This window comes from Toxotes jaculatrix, chromosome 7, assembly GCF_017976425.1.
Source record: "Toxotes jaculatrix isolate fToxJac2 chromosome 7, fToxJac2.pri, whole genome shotgun sequence".
In the NCBI taxonomy this organism is placed as follows: domain Eukaryota; kingdom Metazoa; phylum Chordata; class Actinopteri; family Toxotidae; genus Toxotes; species Toxotes jaculatrix.
Window position 1 is genome coordinate 12,567,543 of NC_054400.1, and position 17,437 is coordinate 12,584,979.

The window sequence follows — 17,437 nt, forward strand, 5'->3', positions numbered from 1 at the left end:
TTTTGCAAATGAAGGAAAGTATAGGACCTGGATATTGCTAAAAACATAGGCAGGCCTGAAACAAATTAAGAGGGTTGGTCACTTTAGAGAGAGCGTACAAAATGAGAGACAATCCTTCTATGGGTATTTATGTCAAAATGGTTGTCAAAAGAAACAAAACCACAAGTTTGGTCATAATTTGTGGTTTTATTGTTTCTAGAGTATTTGAGTTATTCTGTTCTGTGCCCTTAGGTGTATCATTATGCTCAACAACAACAACAACTGCAAATGTTGCTTCATATGTTGTTTCATTGAATATTCCATATTTAGTATATAAAACAATATAATCATTTGTGACATATCTGTTGGACACAGGATTATTACAGTCATAGCTTGATGAAACAGAAAAATACTGTACTTTGCCAGAGGACTTACCAAACATTTTAAATCTTCTATTTGGGCCATTCAGTGAGTGAAGTAAACACCCTGTTTTTCCCCTCATTTATTTTTTAGATCACATAAAAATTACAAATATGACTTAAGCGTTTTTACATGCCAAACATAAGTGTAATCTTGGAATCATCGTCCTCCACTTTGTCCTTTATAATGACTGTGTGTGCGGGTGTGTCTATGTATCTTTGTATAGCTGTATGGACAGATTTTGATTCAAAGTTGTCCTTGTGAGGACATTTTGGCCTGTCCCCACAACTTCAAAGGGCTGTTTGGTTTTAGGGGCAGGGTTAGAATTAGGTTAAGGTTAGAGTTTTGCATATATTTATAATGGTTAAGGTTAGGGTAAAGGGCGAGGGAAAACGTATGGATGGCAATGTGAACAAATTAGATCGCTTGTGCAGAGCGTAAACGAAGCATTCTTGGGGCAAACGGCTTGCCGTAGTTTGGTGATGTCACCGCCATCCGGTATTTTGTATTGTTTTGGCGGTTTTGCCGTTTGCACCGCTCTTCGGCCGTTCGATTCATTTTGTAAACATTAGGTTTACACCTACGAAATATGGAGCGGTACGTCTTAAATTCGCTAGAAAACCTCTTAAAAGTCATCGTGTACCACCGAAAATGATTAGCAAATAACATTCTGACTAAATGCGATGGTTTTGGTAACTTGGCTAAGAAAGGGTCGCCCTAACGCTGACGTTAGCTTCCGTTACCAACCGTAATAATTACTTTACGTTTAGTTTACCTCCTACCGACCATTATTAGATTTAGCTACCATATAACTAATTCGGCATGTTTAATTCTGACTAGTTATGTCGCCAAACGACAACAATGGTTACAACGCTAGTTAGCTAGCTTAGCTGTATTACATACACTAAGATTCTGTCACTTTACGTTAGCTGGCTTTGGCTGTATCTACTACCATCCATTTTAAATGTAGCCAATAGTATCGCAACAATCATTTCAGTAGAGTAACGTAAATAAATGATATTTGTTCCTTTTTTTGTAATAACGTGTTTCCAGTGGAAGGATGAGTCGAGCAACAGGCAGCAGACCATCGGAGTTGCCGATGCGAGTGCAAGACAGCAACCGGATGAGCATGGTGTACACAACGCCTCAGAGGTTGGTTTAAAATAACTTTTTCGTTTTTTAAAGCAAATTTAATACAGTCGTTACCGTTAGTCCGCGAAGATACTGCTTTTCTATATCATGTACTGAGTCCACTCTTGTACTAGGTAAATTTGAACTTGGTATAACATAATATGAACCACACCCACTTAGGAATTATACACTTAATTACTTAACTACTAATAATAAGGGAATGTATTCAAAATTGTATGTTAAGGCAGGTTAGTTGGGTCTACAACATTTGCTCACAGTTTTTTTTGACATTTCTTTATAGTAAACAGCCTTCGTTTGGAAAGCTCAGCATACCCAAACCACAGTCTGTGACCTCTGAGAGGCGGACCAGCTTCTTTGGTGCCCGGTATGTAAATAATGTCTCAGAAACATATGTAATGTAATGACAGAGAGCAAATTAAAGATTGAGAACATACAGTATATGTATAGTACATAAGTAAAATGACTGTACGAGTACAGTCTGTGGTGAAATAAAGTAAGTAATAAAAATGTAGTCTTTGCTTTACACAGTGTAGGAGTAAATTTCTGTACATAAATAATACCTAATCTCTGAAAACCTCAGCTGACTGAGCCTTTAGTCTTTTACTTGATCCAAACCTGTGTCACAGACACAGTTACAAATGAGAAACTTAACAGAATTAATGCTGTAAAAGGCACTGAAATGAATAAATCAGAAGAGAGTTGAGTGTGCTGCACCATACATTATCAATCATATGAGTGTGTCTTTTGCTTTTTTATTAATGTATTTCCACAGTGCAGTTATTAAGATTCAAATGAATTGAAGTTGTAAGTTTTTCTTTAATTACAATTAACAAAATTTATATTTGATATTTTCGTGGTATGTTAATAATGCAGAACTAGTGGCGCCAGCATGCCTCGCAACAGCACCATGTCAGGGTTTGGAGGAACTGAGAAGATCAAAGATGCCAGACCTCTGCATGATAAATCCTATGTTCAGCAGTGTATCAGACAGCTGCATGAGGTAAAAACACTTTATTTCACACACTGTGTAACATGTATACACATAAAAATGTTTGTTTTAACTTTGCTACACCTTAAATACATTAAATCCACTGTGCCATATCAAAGGCTTTGAATTTCAGAGCAGAACTCAGAGCAGACAGCAACATACACCTCATGTTATGGAACTGCTGAGCACTACTGGAAAGCCAAATAGTATAGGTGGATATGTGTTGGTCAGTAAGAGGGAGAGTCCATGGTTCTGTGCAGCCTGATTGTCTGTCTTATATCTTCTTAGTTCTTGACAGAGCAGGGTTACCCAGGCACTTTGTCGGCCAAGACTCTCCAATCTCCCTCTACCAAGGAATTTGTGAAGATGTTTGAGTTTATCTACCGCCAGCTAGACCCAACCTTTGAGATGCCAAACTCAAAAGTTGAGGAGGAGGTTCCAGCAATCTTAAAAGCCCTGAGGTAAATTTAGTTTATTATTAAGTATTGTGTACATTATTATGCACTTTTTCTTTGTTTCATTTAGTATCCCTACAGTCATAAGTGCATATTTTGATCACTTGGGGGCCCAGCTATGTGTATTCAAAAGGCAGTTCATGTTGATTCCTCTTCTATAGTTTAAGAAACATTGCTGACTGTCTCTGTGTTAATTTCTCTCCTTCTTACTGGTTTAAGGTATCCATTTGTCCTCTCCAAGTGTTCGATGTATTCTGTTGGAGCTCCTCATACCTGGCCTCAGGCCCTTGGTGCTCTCATGTGGCTAATTGATAACGTCAAGGTGAGAAGCAAACAACACTTTTTAATAGGAAATTCACTGGACCGTTTTTATCTGAACCCAGTGTTTATTTGAATGTGATGTAGAATGCAACAAAAAAAAATGTAATTTTAGTTTAAAGAAATTAACGAAGACCAGGTGTTTTATATGTGTGTGTGCTTATTCTGTGTCAGATCAACTGGAGTCTGAGTAAGCAGGAGCTGCTGTTCAGTGACTTCTGTGAAGACAGTGACAATATTGAGGAAGGGGCTGAGTATAATAAGGTACTGTGACTTCTTTAAACAGCACTATGAGGCATAAACACTCAATCCATGCTTTCTTGTGTAATGGTTATTAACAGTTTGTGTTTTCTTACTGATACAGTAAATTATAAAGCTATTCATGTGTTCTCTGTCTGGGTTGCTGACCAGAGCCAACATCCTCAACAGTACTGAAGATTTTACTGCTACTTTTATTTTGTCTAAATCTAAACATTTGTGTGTTTTTTGTGGTTGTAGTTTTTAATCTTCTCATTCACTTCCTTCATGTGCAGCTCTTTCTGGATTACTCAGCTGAGACATACTCCAAGTTCATGCAGGGTGATGATACATTTGAGAATGAGGATGAAACATTCCTCACTAAACTCAGTAAGCACAGCTTCTCTTTCAGAAATTGGTTTCTAATAGTGAATGTTTTGTTGTATATTTGAGTGTAATGTTCAATTGTTAGTTTCAATTTATATGTGAAAAATTGAAGGAGTCCCATCAAATCAACAAGGAGTGAGTGTGTGGTGTGTGTGTCTTCACAGAGAAGCTGTACAATGTTGACGAAGCCCTGCTGGCCTCAATGGAGGAGAAGCACAGAATACTCAGTGATGAGGTCGAGCAACTGGAGAAGGAGAGCCAGACGGTCAGAAGCCTTTTATATTGACACATGCCCACACATACAGATTAGATAAGGACTTGGTATTTCCATTACCATTTATTATATACTGTGAGGGCAATTGTACAGCATTAATTCTAAGTGGAAAGAGTGAAAATTTTGAAGCTGTGCATCAGTCTTTGAACAGTAAGAGTTATATCAGTAACATGAAACATCTGTAGGGTGAGCAGCAATAAATCAGACAATTTTCCCTCTCCTTCTCCTGGACAGGACCGTCTAATGACCAAGAGGATGGAAAAGGTGAAGCTGCAGGCAGACCTCAAGAAACTCCAGAGTTATCGAAGCAGTCTGGAGTCCTTTAAAGCCAACCTGGAGAACAAAGCCTCAGAATTGAATGATGAGCTGGAGACCACTGGTAAACACAGGGAATAAAGGGTTCCATCTGACCCTGTCAGGCAGCCAGTTCTTTGGCAGGATGCACTGGATCCTGATGATCCCTGACATCATCTAATGATGTCGGGATCTGAATAGTTTCCATGAAGATGTCTGTGCTAATTAATATTGTAGAAGTAACTGGAATTACAAACTTCCTTTTTTTTCTCATTCAACATTCCTATTGTTAATAAGCCAGCAGAGACTATACTTTACAGCATCTTTAAAACTGCTAACAGCACAAAGTGCTAATATTTAGTCTCTTGCTGTCACCCAGCAAACACTCAGTGCAAAAAAAGAGCTCCCACTGAGCAACATAGTTCTTCAGTAGTAACTAAACAGCACTCAGGTTCAAAGTAGCACATGGTCACCCAGGTGCTTAAATAAACTGTTCTGTGGTTACAAGTGTTTTTTCTGAGTCTTCTTTAATAGCTTTGAGTGTCTCTTTCCAATCAGAGCTGAGGATTGGATGTGATTTTCTATACATCATGTTTCTCCACCTCTGTTATTTTGCAGTCAGTCACCTGGAGTCTCTAAAACATGAGCGAGATGAACTGCAGCGCCTCCTGCAGAACCAGAAGTTTACTCCAGCTGATGTAGAGAGGATCAACAGGGAGAAGAGAGAACTCCAACAGACCATCTCCAGTCTCAACAAGTCCCTTGAAGATGCTGAACAGCACAAGTGGAATGAAGAGATTGCTCTGGCCAAAGTGAAAGAGAAGGTACTGTATGTACATGTAGTATGTAAGCAAAGACTAGCAGGGATAGACCCACTTAGTAATGGAGCACATGACACATGAATCATAGGATTTTCTGAAACCATATAGCAGTCTCTGTCTCAATATCACTCTCTTTCAGAATACCAAATGGATGAAGATTTAAATGGAAAATGCCTAACTTTATAATTTCAGAAACTTATGATACTGTTTATCTGTACTTTTGTGCTTACCTGGTTTACAGTCAGTGTAGATGGGCAATATGAGATGTTATATCACATATTATGACCTGTGATACTTGTTTATTTACTCCTTGTGTGTTTTTTCTGTCCTGTTATTTCCCCTCAATTCTAGGCGGAGTTGAAGCTGACAGAGTACCACAAGCTGGCACGTAAACTGAAGCTGATACCACTGTCTGCAGAGAATGCCTGCGGTCACGATTTTGAGATCAGGCCTTTTGAATGTGGACCCAGCAGCATGGTTCAGCATAAAACACAGATACAGGTGCTTCTGGCTTAATATCACAGCATGCACACCTGTTTGAATATATGAGCAGTCTTTTATATTTTATTTTGGTTCAGTACGAACAAGACTAGCTTACTAACAGGGATAAATCTTTTTATATTATATTTGAAAGTTAGCTCCATTGTAGACTAATGAAATGTGTTACTTTCCTGTGTGTGATACTAGATTGTGGTATTCTGTGCACATGTTGTGATCTGTACTGTGTGTTGTAGATGCTCCTGAGAAAGCTGATCAGTGATGTGGAGGAGGAGAACAGTCGATTAGCCAACACAAACCTCAGTCTGGAGGAGTCTTGTGAACAGGTAACAAAACTGTCAAACAGTAGGCAGCAACAGCCACATCTTAGTCTGATGGGACTGTGGCATTTATACTGGTTGTGTATCTTTGTGTTTTCTAGTTGAATTCAAACATTTTGGACAAGTCCAACGATCTGAAGCAGCTGAGAGAGCAGATCCGCAAGCTGGATGAACGGCTGGATTCTGACATGCAGGTATAGTCCATCTTCTGCTCCATGATGGTAACAATGCCATATTAGTGTTGGATAGTTGCCAGTGCCATGAATTCATGTAACACATCTGTAACACAAAATGTACAATAGCTTCATACATGTACTGACTTAAGTTTTCCTTTATGTTTGTGTCTTTATAGGAGCTGGCCCGAGAGGAACAGGAATGGGCCGCAGAGATGGATTCAGTGGAAAACCATCGTAAACTTCTGGAGAAGAAAGTAAATTATGGCTATGATGAAGCAGTGCAACAGTTGAAGGCAGCACAACAGCAGTAAGTGACTACTAGCGCTCTATCTTTATCAACAATATTTATGTCTGAGGGATTACTTCATACTGCTGGCTGCCTATGGCCACTACAAGACAAAGCACTGACAAATGGAAAAATTAAATCAATCTGTCTCATTTATTCATGTATTCATAAAATGGGGCTTAGTGCGTGGGCTTTGAAATTCTTGGAGTCTCCGTTTCTGTCAGTCTTAGTTCTTTGTGTTAGAATAAAAGACTTGTGGTCCTCTCTCCTCCAGGTACCACCTGGTGCTGCAGGAGACCAACGAGGAGAGGCGAACGGTAGCCAACAACCTGGCATCTGTGTTTACCACAGCTGCTAATCATTTGTCCATTACAGAGGTAACTTTTCTGGAACACTGTGTTTGTGTCTTGTACTGCGAGAAAGAGTCTGCATCTCGGAAAATGTTCTGTATTGTTGTACTAGAAACCAAAAAGACTCGTGTTATCAAGTTAAGTGCCTCAAGCTTATTTTCTCGTACAATCAACACAAGCTGATAAATGAACATTTTAAACATTTTACTGTGATTGTATACATCATTGACTAAATATCTTAAAGCTCAATAGGTGTTTTATGTGTTCTAAAGCACAATAACAATCTGAATCTATATATCTGTATGCATGTTCTAATAAATTAATGTGCAATGTAAATGTGATGAGGCTGTTCTCAGCTCAATTTCACCACAACTTAATTTTTTCAACTTGTGCTTTGTGCGCTACAGAAATGCCTGGAGGATCTGCACAGCAGAGTGCAGCGTGTCTGCTCTAAGGCTGTTGAAGAGGACGCAGCTGCTATACAGAAGATGCGGGAAACTTTGAAGAGCTTCAAGTCCAAGGCAAACAGTTTGTAAAGAGAAACAGCAGGACGGAGGTCTCTGGGTCATTTCAGGGACTGTGTTTTCAGTTTTTTTCTTCTCTTGGAAAAAACAAAGTAAATACTTAATCAGATTTTTGTTAATGTGTTCTTAACAAGTTTTGGAAATGTATTGTATGACTTATAACCTTAGACAAAATTACAACAGCAGTGTGTTTTTACCATCACAGGTACATTGTAAATACAAAGTGTTTGTATCAAGATGGAGGCTTTTAAGTTGGAATGGATGTCCATTTAGTCATCTGGTATTCACAGAATCCAAATTTTCATGTGCGTTGTGTGTGTTGTCTCATTCTCTATCAACACTTTTCTGTTTGTTGTTGTTGTTGTAGTTATTAATAAACATTCATACAAAAACTAAAATGTACTTAAAACTCTCCAATTTCTGTTTAAAATTGCTTAATAAAAGCCAACAAGTCACCAGGGGAGAAGGGCTTGCAGAAAGCATTTCTGTTTTTTTCGTTGTGAGATTGTTGTAATCCATACCAGAAAAAAAATAGTGTTGAAAGTGTTTGCTCAGTATATTGTTTGTAAAGCCTTTCTTGGTTTGTATGTGTGGCTGCTCTTCAAGATGCATCATCAGTCTTTCCTCATTGCTATTGCTCACCGTCTTTACACAGTTGTGTTGAAGCCACTAGAAGGCAGCACACACCACTGGATGCTAAAACTGTTCAGATGGCTTGTTGGCTGGTTGAAAAAAGAAAAACGTGACTCTTTTGTGATGTTTTTTTTAATGTTAGTTTAAAGCAGATGAAGTCAAATGAAGCATATCATCTGTGGACAGACAGAATAACAGTACTCACAACAGTTTGTTTTCAAGAGCTTGTCAGCTCTGACCTGAGCTGCTTTTATTTATGGATTCACCTTCCCTCACTTTTACTCTGGGAACTTTTCTTTACAAATGTCTGAACTGTTGACTAATGTTGCAAAATCAGCCCTGAAGTTTTTTTTTCAGTGGTTCGGCCTGGTTTGTCCAAATATCAGACATTTAAAAATTATGTTCAACCACAAGGCTTTTAGTTTAACACTTTCTTGGCCAGAGAAAGCCCTGACTGCCCTGGCTTTCCGTTAGTTTTGTACACTCTTGTGTGCTTGATTGCAATGGGATGGCCAGTACCACCAATTGTAAAAAGTTAGCCAATGAAATTAAAGGACTTAACATTCCTTCAAAACAATGCTCCTGCTAAATCATCAGGCCAAATTTAGCTGGATTTTTACATTTACAGGACTATAAATTGATAAGTTTGAGCTATTTAATTTACTGATATTTTACATTTTTTCAGAAACACGCTTTGCTTCTTATTTATTGCTGATCCATTCTTGATAATATGAAATAATCTTCTAGACTTGAAAAATTCAGTTAGATATTAGCTCAGGCAAGCACTGGTTAACAAAGAAACAACAGGCATAGTTTCCATTTGTGTCAGTCTCATTTGTCCTATTTTTACCAAGCACATTAGAGCATTTAAGTTCCACATATCAGCCAAAACCCATAAAACTGACTGGCTCATTAGTAAATGAAACATTTATTTTAGGAGTGAATGTTTTCTGCTCCTCTGGCAGGAGCATTTATTGCAAATCGTTTGGTTGAGACAAAGCTGGCAGTGACGACACAAACAGGAAGTGGACCATATCTCTCCACAATGTTTTCTCCAGTCACTGTCAACATAGCTCATTGTACCTGTTTCCAATGAGCTTTGCATGCTTGGCCTCCAGTATTATTATTTTTTTCTTTTTTTTACATTTATATCCCTTCCAGAGATTCTATCCAGAGACCCTGTGGCAATCTGTATACAATTCAAACTGCAATTTTGGTTTTCAAAAAAAAAATGTTTTGAGTAACTTTAAATCTTTCTGTTTCCTGTTACATCGGCCTTGATCCAGCATCGAGATCTTTTTCAGATATAGATGTCTTCTTTCTAATACAACTGTACAGTACTTGTTGGATGCAGTGAGGCTGAAATATGACTTCACAATACAGCATCTTTTTCCACTTTTTCCAGTTCTGTTGTTAAAATTATGTAGTAATCTTCTACAATGTGCACACACGCCAGAACACACACACACATATGTGTGTGTGTTCTGACATTGAAATTCCTAAACAAGAACTCAGAGCTTCACATTGCTTTGATTCTTCATTAAACGACCATACCTTTTCTGCAACTGTTGAGAAAAGTAGGTATATTTTCTGGAATTAGTGTCTGATACTTTTTCTCTGGACAAGGATTTGTTGCTCTTTTAGCCTGCTGAAAAGTATTCTGGGAAATATAGTGGGGAAATTACCAACCGAATTAGAAGCAAATGAAGTAGAATGATGGCTAGTTTATGAATAGGAAAGTACATCACTTTAAAGCTCAAATGACTAGTCAATTAATTCATTATTCAATTTGTAAAAATAGACCATTAACTATTATGATAATCAATTGTTTGAGTCATTTATCAAGGAAAAATGCCAGTGCTATTTTTCTCTCCTTCATGTCACTGTAAACTGAATATCTTTGGGATTTGGACAGTTGGCCGGAAAAAAACAGGACGCTGAAGTTGTCACTTTGGGAGCTATGAAACTGACATTTCTTAAAGAAACAACTAATAAACAACTAATCAACTGATTGGGAAAATAATCTGTTCTTAAAACTGTCATTGGCTGCAATCCACAAATTAATTCTTGACAATCACCACCACAGATCTGCAGTGTTTCCTTTTCAAAAGTGTTTAAAGCAAGGCTGAAATGTCATCCTGAGATTTGAGTGGTCAAACCCAAAAAGTCCAACTCATGTCAATATAGTAAAGTCTGAGAAGTTTTCACAGGGGGAACATTTGAAAATTGTCAGTGCTGCAAGCGTGAGAGAAAGGTTTTTGGCAGATGTGACGAGGAGAGATGAGGTGATTTTGAAGGACTCCATGGAGAGAGGGAATGAAAATGTGATGGATTACTTCCACTACTACCAGAGACAACCTTGAACCCTGTGTCTGTGTGTGTTGGGTGAGGTGGCTGAAGAGAGGGGATGGAGCTGTGCAGGAAGTGAAAGAAAGGAGGAAGGCCAGTGCCATGTGTTAACAGCTTCAGAGACTTAATTCAACTAAACACGACAGACCTTGGTGTGTTTATCAGATCCCATATGGACAGGTGGCATCCATAAAAGAAATTTTACAAGACTTAAGGCTGTGTGTGTGCGTGTCCTTGCATGTGTGAGGAAATGAATGTCATGATTTGTATATCTTTGTAGCAGCAGCATGTGCATGGTGGCCTAAATGTGTATGTGTGTGACTCCTTGTGCAGGATTTTGCGTGCTTATTTCTGCAGAAACTTGTGTTTCTATTTGTATTTTTGCCTGTTTCCAAGCTCACATGGTGTGTTGTTATTACCTGAGTGTGTGTGTGTGTGTTGTGCTGTGTTGCTTGTGGCCCTCGGCCTATGAGGACCTATTTAATCATGGATCATTGCATTCAAAGACATGCACCATGAATTCTTAATACACTGTATGTTCCTGCTCTCACACAAGAGAAGTCAATATGACCTGGTTGAGGGCAAAGGCTTAACTCTTCAAGGGATTTTGTGTGTGTGGGTGTGTGTGTGTGTGTGTGTGTGTGTGTACCTCTTACGGGGCCTCTAATAGAAGGGAGCTGTAAGTGAGCAGGGTATGTGATGGTGTGGAGTGCACATGAGACAGGGACTCAGATGTTTAGAAAAAAACCCAAGATGTAAAAACAGAGCCAAAATTCAAAGGTTATCTTCTTGCCTGCTCCTTGACCCGAAGAAGGTGTGTGTTGTTGCTTTGCCGTGTACCACAAGGCTTTCAGCAGCTAATTCGTCATAACAGAGACAGGCAGACACAGTAGAGTAGCGAGGTGTTAATGTGGAGTCTTATTAGGGGTTAATCTCACCCATCCGCTACTAGAATAATCTGTTCTACAGATGTGGGAAATGGGGGGCAGAGAGAAAGGGGAAGATAAGGAGAGAGAGAGCTCTTTCTCGTATGTCCATGTTCTCCTATTTTCTTTCTCCCACCTACCTGTCAAAACACCACTGTGCAGCTGAAATCCATCTTCCTTAGACCTACATGATGAGTAGTTCTGGCATTTTGAATATCTGTTCCAGCAGCTAATTGTGTCCAGATTTAGAAGACAAATCAACTTGTGCTATAGCTGTGTGGCAAACATGCACAGAAATGATGCAACTGTTGTAATAAGATTCAGATTTGGTAAAACTATGTAGTGGCACCGGACAGACAGCTGTTGACATTTCGACTTCAGTTCAGTCATTAACAACAATAGCACAAACAATTACAGAAACATGACAGCTGTGGCTGTCAAATGCATGGTTTAACATTTGCTTTTTGCAAAGTGCCTGTTTGAGCTGATCTGTAATGCATCTTGTGCAGGGTTCACAGCAGTAGTCTTGATTAAGGTCAGTTTATTCTTTGTGTGCTGGAGAATGGGCAACGACTCCTTGTCTGCCCTGATTTGAAAATAAGAAAATATTAATGGCCATAAACAGACAGATATATGCAAACATAATACAAGAAACAAATTTATGCAAGCTCACTTTGTCATGCTCTTTTTGGTATAACTCTTATAACAACATGTGGATGGGGATGTGAGAGAAGACTGGCACTGAGAAAATAGAGACAGTGTCACAAAAAAAAGCTGGACAGTGCAAGCAGCCATTCATTCAAGTCTTCTGCAGAGTAGAATAAAGTGTCTACTCTCTGTCATCACAAGTGTGTGTGTGTTACAGCTTTTTCCGTGGACTCCCCCACCTCTCCTGTGCCTCCTTCTTGTTATGGATCCTTTGAAGACAGTGTGCTTTGTTGACATTATGGCAGCTTCCTGTGTGACTTCAGCACATGTTGACAGTTTCCTGTGTGTTCAGTCTCTGTGTGAAGTGCTGTAATCAGGGTATCTTTTGTTGAATAATAGATTCAGTGAGTGACCGGTTTACACACAGCAGGTTTTTCCATTTCAGCTCGCTCATAATTCAGCTAAGGCATGAAACATAACAGTTTCTCAAATGTTATTCTTTTGTGTCAGGACAATTTATCCACAAGATTCACAGTATGGAAGATCCACCACAGATTTAGGCAGAAAACAAGACAGAAAATGTGTCCCACAGTGATGCCACAGTCATGTTGAGCGAAAAACAGCTGAAAACCTACTTTGATTTTTCTAGGGAGTACAGCATGTTTTGTGGTATACCCTCATTATTTAGCTCATTTTAATTTAAAGACAAATTCCTCTATATTTCTTCAGCTTCAACTTTAACTTTATTGTCCCTAAAGTAAACATTTTGTTGGAGCTGGACGAAACATAGCCTCAGGGTGGAACAGAAGCTACATAAACCATAATAGAATAATAAGTTATAAGCTCTATATTTGGCCCAAAGTAGCCCGTGGTAGGGATTTTGTCTTTCCGTCCAGAGAGGAGAGGAGTTGTTTTTCTTTAAACTGTTACTGTTGTTCTGTGTACCGCAAAGGTTAAAGCATGGCAGAAACATTACAGAGGTCAATGTTTTATTTCCTGTTCTGGTAATCTCTGTTTAAAAAAAAATGTGTCTGCTTCACAGTGGCGCAGGGCACTTTCCGCCATATGGCACAACTTAAATGAATCAAAGGGCAAATAAACATGCCATGTTACTCTCCCCCTTCTTCTTTCTAACTCTTTGTTGGATCACAGTGAAAAGTAGCCTTCAAAGGTGCAACAGTTAGACAGCAGCCACTGTGTGTCTGTGTGAGTGTGTGTTACACGATGTGTCTGCATGATGCATGCTTGTGAACAGATCATACTTGCATGTGGATTTTTGTCAGAGCTAGACAATGAGTATGAGTGAATTACAGGGCAACAGAGCATGAGATATCAAATTTCCATCAGTTCTGTCTGTGCTCACTCAGGCCTGCATGGGGGTTATTAAGGCACTATGAGGGGTCATTAGAAGGTCATTCTAGACTATGAAAGGTCATAGAAGGGTTATAAAGGGGCTGTGAGTCAGAGGTTTGAACTGTTTGCTCCCTGCTTTAGCTCTGTGAGTCATTTTCTGGCTTAGTAGGATTCATTTCAGGGTCCATTCACCTTAGGGGGGAAACAGATGTCTGTTAGGGGATCAGAGGCTTGTAAATACTTGTATAGGTATTTCTGGCATCTTATGCACTAATGTTTTGATTCGATCAGGAGCTAATAACTGCAATAACTGTATTTTTTCATTGTATTTATATGTCAGCTGGCTGCTAAGGTGTAATGCGTTGCTTTACATGAGTATCCAATGTGTTTTTCCATGGAATGTATGCTTTTCTTCAGTTTTTTTTTCTTTCAGTTTCTCATGTCCCCTGTGTATCAGAGGCCTGATCTGTACGTCTAATCTCAATGTTGTGACCCAGGATCCGGCTCATGATCTTTCTGCACGTCACCTTGCAAACATCCTCCCCTGCAACATCTCTCCTGCTTCTTTCATCGAAACATGGTTGTAAACAGTGAAACTTAGCTTAAATATTTAGATTTCACTGAGGTGTGGAGCTTGTTTTCTAACTTAAAATAATCCCATCCTTTTTGACTTCATGCTGGGAATTTTCCTGAAAGGACAAAGATGAGGACACTTGTGCAGTGCTGCAGCTATCACATAGGAATTCTGGCTAACATGGTTGGGAAGGCCATATTGTTTTAGCATCCTGATGAGCAGTAGATTTATGTATGTGCACATGGTTCGGTGGTATGTCAATTGCTGGCACACTGCAGTGTTGTTCTTTCCATTTGGCTCGAGTTTAGAGCATTGATGTGGTTTCTCTTAGAAGATAAGAACACAATATGACTGTTTGTGTGTATGAGTGCCATATTATCAGTTAGAAGCTAAAATCAACCTATGTAATATGGGACTTAATATCCAAGTTATGTTTAACAAATTTATGATCTTTTGCAGCGCCTTTCCAGATAGAGAGCAAAGAGTTAAGTAGAAAGGTGTTCATACAACTTTGATTTAGTAGCTGATAAATCTCAATAACACAGTAATTAAATGCAGGAAGCAAAACATAAACATGACCACAATTACAATTTAGTGTAAACAATAATACACACAATACTGTAATTTACAAGTAAATGTCATGAAATAAAATCTAGATGGCCAACAAATATTCTACATAAATGGACAACAGAACATAACACAAATACACGTTTTAAACAAGGGGTCCCATATTAAACCACTTGTTTGTTTAACCAAAGCTATTTTCATTTATGAACTCAAAGTCTGGAGAAGCAGGTCCCATCAACACTCCCACTGGCTTGCTGTGAATTCTTTGGAGTGCAGTCCGGTTCATGTCTGGTTAAACTGATTCGGCCATTTGCGATCACACAAACAGCTCCTCTGGGTAATGTCTAGAAAAGTTCAGAGCTGCAGTGCAAGTGTATGAATGCAGCTGAGGATTACTGAAGATGTTTTGGTAACTTTTGATGTTTGTTATTTACAAGGCATAATTGCAGTTACAGAGGGTGAAGGAGTCAGAGGCTCTCGCTTCAGATCCTTTGCATACCACTGAGGTGTTTATGGAGGAAGTGAGAGGTTCCTCCCTTTAACACCAGGGAATATACAGACACACAGAAGTAGATTTACACACAAACACAGGAGGCTGTAGACTGCAGGCCAAGTCCTGCGTTTATGCACAGAGGGTACAAGAGAACAAGAAAACAGAAGGACAGAGGGCTGGAGACATTAATGGATTAAACTAAGGGACATCAAAACACAGGGGGACATGAGGGAGAGGGGAAAGGTGGCAGGATATGTAGAGATGTGGGAGGTGGTGAAGGACACAAGGAGGATGGTGGGATAGTGAGGAGCGAGAAAGGGATAAAGGGAGGTCTGCCTTTTCCTCATGAGGGGAGGATGAATGGTGAGTTGGAGTCTGGTTTGCCTCCTGGGGTCTTAGACACACACACACACCACTACTGTGTTTACAAAGGAGATTAGAGCAGTTCCACTCTGTACCTCAGCGTAGCAGAGGTGCTTTAATGCCATATGTGTAAACGATGAGAGGAATGCACACTGATGTATTGACAATGTATGCTATGTACATTTTGTAACATTTATAACCTTTATAACCCCAGAGGGAACAGCTGTAGTATGTTGTCATGTAACCCCCAAAATTCATGTGTTTTATGCTAAGTGACACAGGGCCCTTATGGATGGAGCAAATAACATGATTAAAGGCCTGAAATCTTAATTATTTTGCAGAAAATACACTGGCTGCTACAGCTGTTTAAAGTTTGGGTTTAATATGACCCAACCACAATACCAATAAACTTGATTTGTGTATTATTTGTCTGTCTGCCTTAATCTTGTTTATGTTTGAGAAAAATTCATCAAAAATGCTGTTATACACATGATTGAGTATGCAGGAATGGGTGCGTAAACAAACACACAAGATCTGATATTTTTTCTGACCATGTTCAAAAAAAATCAGAGGTAGAAATTCTCAGACAAAACTTTGTTAATTATCGTGACAAGTAAAAATGTCACAGAGCTTTACATGTAATTTATCAGCCTATAGTCACATGACAGTATACTGTTCACATCAACAATACAATTTTCATCATGCCTCTGACGTAAATCTTTGCTGGTGAAAAGCTGGTCAGACAGAACATCTTTGTGCTTGTGTTGGTGTGTGTGTGTGTGTGTGTGTGTGTGTGTGTGTGTGTGTGTGTGTGTGTGTGTGTGTGTGTGTGTGTGTGGGGCAGTGTCATTCACGATCACACGCCTTTCAAACAGGCCGTCACCCCATCTCAGCAGCTGCGTCTTTGCTTGATGTAGTGTGTCACATTGGAGCAGACAGTTTTCCACTCCAGCAGGGCTACTGTCCGGTCTGCCTGCGAGCTGTTTTTCATCATCATACCCGAACGACATACACAGAATTGGACAGAAAATCACGTCATCAACCAGCCTGTCCTTCATTCTGTCTATAAATCTTCAGCTTTGCCTTCTCTGTGTTATTTAGCATTGATTCAGAAAGATTTTTTTCCCCCTGATAATATGGAGTATTTGATCTGACTTTGACCTAAAATAAACTGTAAAGCTAAAACTGTTAACTGCAATTTCACAAGCAATTTCTGGCTTAAGAAAAGTAAAAATGGCAAATGTTTTACAATAAAACCAAAGTGAAATGGCCCACTTGTCTGTCACACCACTCCTAAAAACAGATTTACCCTTGCTTTTATGAATACATTCACACACATCTGATGTACCACAGGTGTGAGGCAGAGGCAGAACACTGTAACACACATTCTCAGGTTTCAACTGAATATTTAACCATCTGAGCTAACACCTCTCACACACCAACACGCAGGTGATTGTATTACATTCACACCCTTCGCCACTTCCCTCTGCAGCACTAATCAGTCATACGTTAATATACTGTATCTACCAAAGGTTTGTTTGTATCTGAGCTGGGTCAGGCCTGCATCATATCTACACATACATACAAAACAAACATATAAATATACAGCATATGTATTGTAAGTTGCAGAAGTATCTCAGGTGCCCTGTTTCTTTTGATCCTCTTGTGTTATATTTCATCGCTACAAAAAAAAGTTGAACCCCAGCAAAATTCAAAACATTTTCTGAGGAAGCTGACTTTTTGAAAACAGAGGGTTTTCTCACATTACACGACTGATGTTACAGCGTTAGACGATGGTGGTGACTGTCCCCTCTCTCCCTTTCACTGGCCATCAGTTGAATCAGTGCTTATTGCAGTTCACTACAGAGATGACTGATAACACGTGTCTATGTGTGTGTGTGTGGTAATAGTGATGAGTGGGGAGCCTGCGGCTGGTGGTCCAGACTGGAGGTTTGGCGATAGGCCAGTTGAAGATGATCAGTGCAGTGCGGTTACAGCTCCATGTTAATCCCCTCTGCCTCTGCTTTGTGTTGCAGCCAGTCCGATGACAGC

At 39.4% G+C, this 17,437-nt stretch overlaps 1 protein-coding gene across 1 annotated transcript; it reads left to right on the forward strand.

Moving 5' to 3' along the window:
* Nucleotides 1-896: 896 nt before the first annotated feature.
* ndc80 (NDC80 kinetochore complex component) lies at nucleotides 897-8,070 on the forward strand. The gene is made up of 17 exons (XM_041042411.1): nucleotides 897-996; nucleotides 1,453-1,551; nucleotides 1,832-1,915; nucleotides 2,425-2,551; nucleotides 2,828-3,000; nucleotides 3,214-3,316; nucleotides 3,487-3,576; nucleotides 3,846-3,939; nucleotides 4,101-4,201; nucleotides 4,445-4,589; nucleotides 5,123-5,328; nucleotides 5,677-5,826; nucleotides 6,060-6,149; nucleotides 6,245-6,337; nucleotides 6,496-6,626; nucleotides 6,880-6,982; nucleotides 7,363-8,070. The coding sequence occupies exons 1-17, from the start codon at nucleotides 989-991 to the stop codon at nucleotides 7,489-7,491; spliced, it is 1,926 nt and encodes a 641-aa protein (XP_040898345.1). The 5' UTR covers nucleotides 897-988; the 3' UTR covers nucleotides 7,492-8,070.
* Nucleotides 8,071-17,437: the final 9,367 nt, after the last annotated feature.

What these genes read in the sequence shown, in the direction of transcription:
- ndc80 (XM_041042411.1), top strand. An exon ending in GTATCAGACAGCTGCATGAG is followed by an intron (nt 2,552 to 2,827) that starts GTAAAAACACTT and finishes ATATCTTCTTAG; the next exon opens with TTCTTGACAGAGCAGGGTTA. An exon ending in TGATGAGCTGGAGACCACTG is followed by an intron (nt 4,590 to 5,122) that starts GTAAACACAGGG and finishes GTTATTTTGCAG; the next exon opens with TCAGTCACCTGGAGTCTCTA.